We start from the raw sequence: 10,430 nt of genomic DNA, 5'->3' as shown, positions 1-10,430 counted from the left end.
GTCCGTCCCCCGCCCCCCCCCCCCGGGTTTCCCACCCCCAGGGGCTGGAAGTTGATGCCCCGGGGGGGTGGGGGTGGTGTGACCCCCCCCGTCTACCTCCAAACGGCCTCACGGAGCAGCCGGGGGGGCTCCGTCCTCCTCATTTTGGGACTGAGCCGAAAGCTGCTCTCGCACATCTTGGCGTTTCGTTTTCACCCCTACTTTTCTCGCTTTCCCCCTCGAATACCTCCGAGGACAATATTTCCTCCTGAAGCAAGGAAATGTCATCTCGGAAATGTGTGTGAAAGCAGCTAAGCGGGAAAAAAAGCAAGAACATAATAAAATTGGTACAAAGTAATAAAAATTCAGAATGCATCTCATGCCCTAGAAATCTTTAGGAGCAAGAAAAATATCAAACATTTGGTCTGTTTTTACTGTAAATCTCATTGTAAGAGAGTCACACCGATGGGAAAACACTAAAATACCTTTTTAAAGGAGTTCTAGACAAAATACACTGCCAATTTCTTTCACTTTTATTTTTCCTGTAGTTTATTGCTTAGAATGAATCTGAAAGAGTTTGCATTGCTATCAAGCCTGTTCAGAGTTTATACTGGAGTTTCTCTGGATTCCTCATACAACATCATGCAGCTGCTTGCTTTTCTAAAACCAATAACCCCCAGACAGCCAGCAATCATTACACCACTAGCAGGGAAATTGTCAACACTCATCCTTCCACTGAAGAAACCCCCTCATCCATCACCAAACTGCTGCCTTTCTCTGGCTGTAACTTCCCCTGGATCACAGAGAAGCTTTTATCCTGGGAGGGATGGAGTGCTTTGCTCCTCTCTCCCATGCTCCCGGCTTTGGGGACACCAGCTTTGCATTTAAGATGCATCCAACTCCCATCTGCTCTGTCAGTGCACACTCTGATTTTCTTCACCCCTGATTTTCAAGGAAGGAGGGGGGGACTCAACTCCTCTACCCCCACGCACGGTCAAGGAGCGCTGGCTGCTCTAACCACCTCTGAAAATCTGCCTGAGGGCGTATTGAAGTGCCAAGAGTTGGCAACCGCCTCAGAAAATACTATTTATAGGCAAAATTGTTAATTTTCCAGAGAATGAAGCTGAGAAATTGCTGGGATTTGTGTTAATAGATTTTTAAGGGGAAGCATTATCTGCTTGGCTGCCAGTAATATTTCAAGATCTAGATGGGGCTGAAAGCAGGATATGAGCTCCCTTCTGCCTCACATGTCTGGATGAGAGCCCAGAGGCAGAGCGGGAGCGATGCTGACACCCCCACCCAGCCCAGCAGAGGCGCTGGGGCTGCCAATCCTCCCAGCACTGACCATCTCACCCGTTCAGTGAGGCTGGAGGGGCTCCTTTATGAGCAACCGAGAAGGAAAAGTAATTCTTGAGGGGCTGGGACTTAATGGCAGGCGAGCAAGATGAGTGGACATCCCCCTAAACTGTGGGATGGCAGTTTCCACTTATACCCAAATGATCACTGGGGAAAAAGTTAGAGAGATCTCTTCATACAGTGTTTTTAAGACAAATTCTAAGCACTACTACCAGCTGTATTTTTACAACTCTAAAGAACTGAAGTACTGTCCTAAAACCCTGGGCATCCAACAATCATCTGAGGAACCTGGAGGAAGCGGGAGCCAGCACAGTCACTGCAGGCTCTGCCAGTCTTGGCTCCGTCTTCTACTTCTCTGCAGCCATGGGGCAGTGGGGATGGATAATCTAGTGCCTGGATGAGGGCAGGTACCTCTGCTAAAGAAAAGAGCTGGAGAAAGAGGGGGATCTCTGGCTACTAATGCTGTCTTGGGCAACCAGAGATTCATCCTGGGGCTGGTAATGGACCTAGAGCCAGTGTGGAAGAGCTGCAGCATATCATGCTGCTATGACAAACCAGTTAAAAAATATTTGAGCAGTGTTTACCGTGGTGGAGGCATCTCCAAAGCAAAAGCAGGACCACAGTTGGGAATTTTCCCCCACTGATGCGTTTGGTCTCTTTTCCCCAGGGTAAAGTGGCAATCAGTTTTTCCAGCCCCACTGTTGCAGCTTCGATACCACCCCCATCCCAGGCCAGACACACACCCATCAGCGAGGGGGAGATCTTCAAGCTTCCAGGCGGGCTGAGTGAGTAGATATTGAGCAAGTCAATGCTGGTTAAAAAAAAAAAAAAAAAAGTGAATTCCCACAGGATGGGATATGGTGGGTACAGCCGTGGTGTCCCACCCAGTTATCAGGGTTCATTTTCTCTCTTTGGGGCATTTTTGACCTGTGAGTGCTTAATAGAGAGGGAAAAATTGGTGATGGAGAAGACTAGTATCCCACCCTGCCACCCCTCAGCAGTTTTGAAGGTGGACTGAGTTGTTTCAGAGGCTGCCCCTGGTTTCAGGAATCCAGCCCTCACTGTGGAGCAAGGACGACGTGATCCACTGGCTAAGATGGGCTGAGAAAGAGTATTCCCTTCGGCAAACTGACGAAAGCAAGTTTGAAATGAACGGCAAAGCCCTGTGCATCCTCACCAAGGATGACTTCAGATACCGAGCTCCGAGCTCAGGTTAGACGGAGTGCAAGGGTGTTTCTGAGGACTGTCCAAGTACAGCACAAGCTGTGGTCTGCTGAGAGGAGCTGGATGGGTCCCAGCAGACCAGGCTTTAGCTCTGCCTGGCCAGTTGGGTGCTGGAGACAAGGACAATCCTCTTCCTTTAGTCCCTCTGGACTGCAAACACTTTGGGGTGGGGAATAACCTCTTACTCTGTAGCACAGAAATCTAAGTAACAGCATCAAGTGAGAGAGACAATACAAAGTCATCTGAGCAGACTTTCCTTCTCTGCAGGTGATGTGTTATATGAAATACTCCAGTACATTAAGACTCAAAGAAGAGCTCTGGTGTGCAGCCCTTTGCTGAACTCACCCTTCAGGGAAGCCAGGAGCACAGAGGAAGGTATGCTAGAGAATGGCAGCTGTCCATCAAACAGAGCCTGCCCTCAGCTACAGTGGGTTGCACACATCTGGGGTTTGAAGCTTAGCCAGCTGAACCCATCCAGCACTACCTGAGCAAGGCAAGTGGGACAGTCCCAGAGATAGCAGCCAGGTCTAACAAAGTCCAGGTCATCAAGGAAGTTTATAGTGATGAAGCAGGTCTGGTCAGAATCAGGCTTAAGCACCAGGTGGGTCCATGGCAACCCAGCAAGGCCATAGCTACACTAGGAAGTCTATCTGCAGGTTGAGATCTGGATCAGGGAAGGTCAACAGACAGGAAGAGGCACAGCTACAGCTAGACACTAGTTCTCCTGCAACATAGCTAGGAAAGGCTTGAGGAGCCAGGGCTGAGCTTAAATAGAGCTTCTGGGCCAATGGGTGGAGTGGGGAGAGGCCCCAGGTGAGGCTGGTCAGGGCCAGCGAGGCTTATTCGTGCCCTCAGGGGGCCTAGGTAGGAGTTAGGGTGCTTAATAGCTGGCTTTGCCTTGAGGTGGGTCTGGGAGTGCTTTCCTGGGCTCTTCTGCTGGCTCAGGTACAGGGTGATGAACATCTTAAGCCCCCACAGCAATTTATGAGGGAGTGCTGTACTCTGGTATGTTCTCCTATGCCAGTTTTTCTTCTGTATCTGGCTATTGCCCTACTTAGCATTTTCTCTAACCCCCCTGGACTTTCTGCTACTTCTGCCTTAGGAAAGTCCCAGGCTTTCCTCAGCACCTGCCTCATCTGGCTGGGCTGGTACCATGCTCATAACCAGCCTGGGCTATCCCTCCCCACCTGGTTCAGGGCTTTGGAAGATCTCCTGGGACCTGCTGCAATGTACACCAGGGTTTGGGTTTGGTTTGGGATTTGTGGTTGGTTTTTTTTTTTTTTAGGGACAGACTGTAGAGCTGTCGCTGCCCCAGCTGCTGTTTCCTCCTGCCTGGGTTGTGCAGAACAGCCTGTGTCCTGTAGCTCTGCAGAGCCACTGAACCTTTCCCATCACAGCTTGGAGGGCAGCTGCAGGGCAGATGCCATCTGCTCTTTTCCTACAACCCTGTCAGCCCCAGTGGATGGGAGAATTGCAGGTAAATATGAATTTATAGCCCGGTTCCTTGGCTTGTGCTTTGTCCTGTCTGTCCATCTGTCTCCCTTCCATTTACTCCCTGCATCAGTGTGTGCTTCCCTGCCTCAGTTTTCCCACCTGAAAAATTGTAGTTCCTGCTAGTGTTTTGAGATCTAGCAATAAAAGTGCTGTGTGTGAGCTCTGGGGTCTTCTTATATTTATTATCATTCCTAACGTGCAATCTTGTTGCTGATTGACCCTTACTGGAGCATAGGTGCCTTAGTGGGAGCTCTGTGACTATTTATTCTCCACCAACACTCAGACTGCAGGTTGCTGTGGGATTATGTGTACCAGCTCCTCTCTGACAGCCGCTACGAGCCTTACATCAAGTGGGAAGACAAGGAAGCCAAGGTCTTCCGTGTCGTTAACCCAAACGGACTTGCCCAGCTCTGGGGGAACCACAAGGTAAATGTAGTTGAGAACAAATTTGTCATTCCTGGGCTTCTGCATGTTGCCTTCATGACCTGTTTTCCAGAGCTGATGGCACAGGGACTGGGAAGGGTGAGACGGAGTGGGCACAGGGCTACTGAGAGATGCCAACCTCCTGGTGATTAAAGAGGGAGCCTTTCTCATCCCCTGGAAAGCAAACCATGATGGCTGTGGACCCAGAAGCAAGTCTGGGTTAGAGACCCACGCTGCAGCCTGCGGTGCCCAAGAACCACCTCGAATGTCCCACATGTGGTCCTGCTGCAGACAGACCCAAACCAGGTGTTGGTGCTTGCTTTTACTCAACCCTGCCCAATTCTCTTCTTCCAGAACCGGATGAACATGACGTACGAGAAGATGTCACGAGCACTCAGACATTACTACAAACTCAACATCATCAAAAAGGAGCCAGGGCAGAAGCTGCTGTTCAGGTGAGATGAAGCAGATCAGAGAACTGAGCTGTCTGGGATAGTGCAGATGGGGCATGGGAAGGCGATGGGCTCCAGATGTTGACAGCTGGTTCATCCAGTAAGACCCTCCCCTGCAAATGCAACAACCTGGTGGGTTTGTGTCCAGGCTCTGTCCTTTGCAAGCTGGGAGCTGGGTCGCCTGGGATCTGGGTCCCATCTGATGCCCTTTCCAGGGCTGCGGGCCAGCAACCTGCCCTGGAGCCAGCATCCATCCGCTTTCCTACATGGAGTCCAGCTGGTGCTGGAGGAAATGCCCCTGACCCCACCCAAGCTGAACAGGTCCCTCCTGTTCCCCAGTGACACCAGGTCTGAAGTCCACCTCCAGACAGAGGAAGGGGTGGAAATAAGCCAGAAGCCTCCTGTTTTCAGTGCTGGCTGCTTCCCTGGGACTAGTTTGGACTTAAAATGCCAGCTCTGGGCCAATGAGTGCTGAGCTTTGTCTCCCCAGGCTTGGTGCATCCTGGGTGCAAAGCAAGAGCTGGGATCCTCAGCAAAGCCCAGGGATGGTGGATACCCTCTGGCGAGCTCCAGAGCTCAGCTGATGAGGGCAAGGGCTCCAGCATTTACAGCCTGCTTTGGGGCTGGGTTTGGACATGCCCTTAAAGCCATTAAAAAAATGTGTTGCAGGTTTTTGAAGACTCCTGGGGAGATCATCCATGAGAAATCCAGCAAACTGGAGCAGCTGGAGAACGAGGACCATGAAGATTTGAAAGAAGACCCACTGGAGGTTTCACTGTAGGAAATCTTTGAAGGTGGCACTTGCAGTGCATTGCAGACAGACTTGAGCTCAGCTGGGAAGTGCTGGTGTCTCTTGCATCTCCTGGACAGAAGGCCACAGAGCTGGTCCTGGATTTCAAAACCTGCCCTGAGCCAAAGCTGTGACATCTCTGGGGCTTCATTAGCAAAACATGCCCAGAAACTGTCCCCCAGCCCTGAAAAGTGCAGGTGAATGTGTGGGCTGGTCTTCTGCTTGCTTCCCTTCTGTCCTGAGGAAGGGAATGTGATATTTCTGCTCTGTAAATTTTGATGCTTTTCTTTAAGGTTCGAACTTGCTGGTAAAGACTGCTCCATTCTTACAGCGAGACATGCTGAGCAGAGAGCACCAGAGCATGTGCTCTGGGTCAAGCGTCTACTGAAGTGCTTTTGCAGCAAGCAGTGGCCTGAAGTGTGAACATGCTGCTCTGAATCTGAGCCATTTCCCTGATTTGAGAATGGACTTACATTGCAGATATGCTGTAATCTCACTGTCTCCTGTGGGGTTGCTCCTGTGATTAAGGGTGGGAGTGTGTTGACATATCTGCCTGAATCAGGCCTGGCTGAGCTCCAGGCTGCATGGATGCCCTAAGCTGGGTCTCATTTTAACTTCTTTCCCTCCTTGTAATGCTTTTTGTAATTGGCTGACTAAATAATGTGAAAAGAAACAAAGCCAGTAATGAATATGACCACATTCATAGTCAGACACGTGGTTATTTGCTTTGAGTCTGAAGCAGGAATACCTGCAACCCCAGGCACAGTTAGTGACCTGGAAAGAACAATATGTGTGTGGTTTTTAAATCTGAAAATATCCATAATATTTTCAGATTACTTTTCATTGAGGAAATAAGCTCATGACTGTGTAAGGTTGAAAATCCCACTTCTTGCTGGTTGAAGTTCTGAAACGGGGGAATCCAAGCCTTCCTCATTTCAAACCAGCTCGTGTGGGCACCCAGATCTTGTCCCCAAGCTCAGCAGCCCCTAAACCAGAGTGCAACAGTCCAAGCTGCTCAGCAGCTGATGAGTGAATGCAGTGCAAACACATGGTGTTTTGTAGCTATGTGGACAAGCGCAGATACAGGTCATGAAGCAGCATCATGTTTCATGGCTGAGTTCCTTCCAACTCCTCTTTTGCACCACAGCAGAAATTATCCTGCTGCCTCATATTTTTGCTCTGGACCCTTTCCCAAGCCTGAGCTGCATTGGCACTGCTTTTGGGGCAGCAATGCTGTGAATGGGTCTGGGAACTGTCAGTCTTGTGAAAAACTCTGGCAAGTGTTGGTGACTGAGGTTTCCACCAAAGCTGGTTGTTGCCAACCTGAAACTACAGTCCCTTTTGCCATGACTAGTGTGGCTCCTCCAAAACTACTTTGTGTCCATTAACTGGAGCCTGGAGATCCTGGTGGGCTGTAGCCAGCAAGAGACGGTGGTGGTGGGACACATGGTGCCTGGCTGGCAAAATGTCAACAGTACGACATCTCTGGAAACTAGCTGAGAAGTTTCACTTCCAGAAATCACCAGCTCGTTGGCAAAATACAAGTGCTTGATGAGTCAAGTGATGGAGGAGAAGGAAATGAGAAGCTTGCGGGGTAAATGAGCATAGCGTTACAGCCTTTGGGAGCTCCTAGCTAGGAAGGGAGGCCAAAATCTCTGCTAGGAGGGGGGGCTGGAAGTTACTCAGCATCCAGCCAAGCTGCAGCCTGGTGATGCACCGTATCGGGCAGGTGCAGTGAAGCACCCAGACCTCATCCTTCCTTCCACAAAGGGTGCTTTTTGTCACAGAGAAGACTAAAGCCAGATCTTTCTTGGGGTGAAATCTAGCAGAGAGTCAGTGTAGGTCCTGCACAGCTCTGAGAGACAGCTTTGGTGGGAAAGCAGACCTCCTTCTTTGGCAACTGTCCCATCCTGGCCCTGCGTTGCTCCTGGGATATACACCTGTGGGTGCATTTTTCCTGACCACCTCCTAACAAGACATCCCCCTGCTTTCTTGCCATGGAAACAGCTCTGATGACTCCTGAGCATCCCACCACTTCTCTAGCCTGCTTTGTTTTGTTGGAGCAGGTGACAGTTGGTCATCCTGGTACTTGTGCCCTGCTCACAGGGAGCGTGTGAGATGCTCTCTCTTCACCTGTTTCTCCTGCCATGACTAAGGATCCCGCTGGACTTGGATGGGGATTTCCTCTCCCAGTTGGGAAGCTGCCAAAAGCATTCAACCCTCCTTGTGCCATGCCGTGCCACTGCGGCTCAGGAGGGATCTTGGAGGGTGAAAATCAAAGGGCACCTTTGCATGGATGGTTTGCAATGATGACCTCTTTCCATGTTCCCGGGAAGCCCTTGTGTCCTTCCCAGGGCAATGTGTCTCTTTTCCCTGCGGTAAACAGAGGCAGGAAGGCTGTAAACCTGCTGCTTTCCTGGAACAGGGACCCATCCCTTTGGGTAAACAGCTGAGTAACCGCCGCTTGTGCTGGGGTGTTTGGCGTGGGTGTGTGGGGAGGAAGAGCACACAGCAGTTGGTGCCTTTTGCCGTGGCTGAAGTCCAGGGCTGGTGGCATGCAAGCGCGTGCCACGTGTGGGCTTTCCTGAAGGTTTGCATTTGCTTTGTTCCCTGGACGTCATCCATGCTTTGACAGCCCCAGGTCTAGTGGTGTTCAGGGCAGGGTGTTGTATGGCAGCAAATGCAAATGCCCATGCATGCCCGCTGCTGTCTTGTACTGCTCCTCTGCTGAGGGAAGCAGCTAAAATCAGTTCCAGGGCTGGAGGAAAAGAAGATTTGCTTTGGGAGTTGATGCCCACCACCCTCTTGGATCAGAGGCACAGTACAACTGGGCTGAGAGGTTTCCACTGAGGCCACGTGTTGGCTGTGCCATCTGTCCAAACCTGGGCCGGTGCAGGGAGCAGTGGCTGCCCTCGACACACCCGTCGGGGTTCAGATCTGAAACTGCAGATATTTTTGTGCCCAGGTGGCTGGTGTTGGCTTGAAGAGACTTTTGTGGTCCACTTAAACCACAGCTGCCTCCAACAGCCAGTCGGGTTGGCTGTGGCTTTGGCTAGCCAAATCTTGAAGATCTCCAAGGATGGTGATCCTCAGCCCCTCTGGACACCCATTTGAGGTTGTCCCACCCTCCTGCGGGGGAGGCTTTTCCTGATGTCCAACCTCAGCCTGTGGCCTGTCTGTCTTGTTCCCAGGAAATCTGGGTGATTTGAATCCTGTCTTCTCCTGAACCCACTGTAACCTTCCACACCTCGCAGCTCTGTGTGAGGAATACCTCTCCCTTGTTTTTTTTCCATCTTCTGGAGCAAGTTCCTGTAAATAAGCCAGTTATCCCCTCCTGTGTCCCCATGCTTTTAGTTCTGCTTTTTCTTCCAATGTTACTGGCCTGAAGATGCCAACCTCAGCATTGTGTGCTTCCTCCACGTGACTGCATTTCCAGCCAGCTTTCTCATTCTCTCCGAGTATTGATGAGAAAAGTGGACAAATTTGGATCCAGATCTCTTCCCCCAACCCTGGTAATGGGCTTTTGGTTTGTTTCAGGTCTCTTGCAAACATCTTTTTCTTATGCCTTTCTCCCATTAGGTTTGAGCATGTCCCAAATCGCAGGAGGGATCTGAACTTGGATAAAGGTCTGGATCCAGAATCACAATTCAGGTCAAGATTTTTCCTGGAGTCACTTTGGGTATCCCATCTTTAGGCTGTGTCCAGACATGCTGTTACAAAGCGGAAAAGCCTGCAAGTGGCCATAAGTCAAAGCTGATTTCCAGTTTAATCATGAGAAGTCCTCCATGAGTAGAGATTGTGTTTGGACTCAGCCTTGGATGATCTCCAGTAGCAAGATCTCCAAACTGGAGGTGGCCAAACTGTGCCTTATCACCAGAGTGGATGTGCCTTTTCATTTTATGGATGTTGCAGAGGAAAGAAACCCAACAAAATTGATTGTGAAACTCCTCACCCACTGGAATCAGCCTGCTTATGAAAGGACGTGGTCATATGCTAGTTAGCAGCGTGGAGCTCCTCATGGACAGTTTAATTATTTATCAGAAGTAGATGGGGATGCTGGAAAACAAAGCCAGGTAATTCCTAATCAATACCAGACTCTGATTCATTAGTGTAGGCTCAGGAGAAACGGAGGGAAATGGACTGGATCTCTCCCAATTTTAGGAAATTATGGCACAGAAAGTTTGTAGAAACAGAAAGAAAATAATCCTGGACTGTTCCAATTGCAAGCTGAACCCATTATCATGAAAAGACTGTTTTTACCCAGGAGGGACCTGGGCAGCTCATCAGCCCACCTGAAAACTAGAGAAAATGGAGCACTGCTCAGGTGGAAATCTTGCTGAGGGGTTTTCCAAATCCTGTGTGCCGGCAGCCGCTGCCTGGCAAATGCATCCGCGTCCAGCACCGTCCCTGCAAGATGCAGTGCGTAATATTGCCATCAGATGGCAAAATAGCAATGAGGATGGCGGGCAGCAGCCTGTGGGAGGGTGTAACAGGCACAGGGGTGCAAGGGGGTGGCTGTGGAGCCAAATAGATCTTTGGTGTAAGAGAGGTGTAAGAAGATTTGTTTGGCCCAGGGGCAGATTGTAGGTGTTGGGATGTACAGATCTGTCTTGCAGGTTTGACCCTGGGACATGCTCTGCCCCTGGGCAAGGCTGAGTGGGAGCCATGTGGGTGCACAGGATTTGGGTCATGAAGCTGGTCCTGTTTCGTGT

The 10,430-nt window shown here is 50.4% G+C and overlaps 1 protein-coding gene across 1 annotated transcript in view; it reads left to right on the top strand.

Annotated features, from left to right (window-relative positions):
* The window catches only part of ETV7 (ets variant 7), a 6,445-nt gene extending 215 nt beyond the window's left edge, over positions 1-6,230 (top strand). The window contains 8 exon segments of the mRNA XM_010584604.1: positions 2,003-2,120; positions 2,383-2,547; positions 2,827-2,934; positions 3,845-4,036; positions 4,337-4,479; positions 4,831-4,931; positions 5,598-5,784; positions 5,787-6,230. Coding sequence (XP_010582906.1) covers positions 2,003-2,120; positions 2,383-2,547; positions 2,827-2,934; positions 3,845-4,036; positions 4,337-4,479; positions 4,831-4,931; positions 5,598-5,784; positions 5,787-5,852 — 1,080 coding nt within the window. The 3' untranslated portion in view covers positions 5,853-6,230.
* Positions 6,231-10,430: the final 4,200 nt, after the last annotated feature.

This window comes from Haliaeetus leucocephalus, unplaced genomic scaffold (genome assembly GCF_000737465.1).
Source record: "Haliaeetus leucocephalus isolate CR32 unplaced genomic scaffold, Haliaeetus_leucocephalus-4.0 Scaffold1000, whole genome shotgun sequence".
Taxonomy (NCBI): domain Eukaryota; kingdom Metazoa; phylum Chordata; class Aves; order Accipitriformes; family Accipitridae; genus Haliaeetus; species Haliaeetus leucocephalus.
Note: the sequence above shows the minus strand (reverse complement) of the source record. Positions and strands in the feature narration are given on the sequence as shown.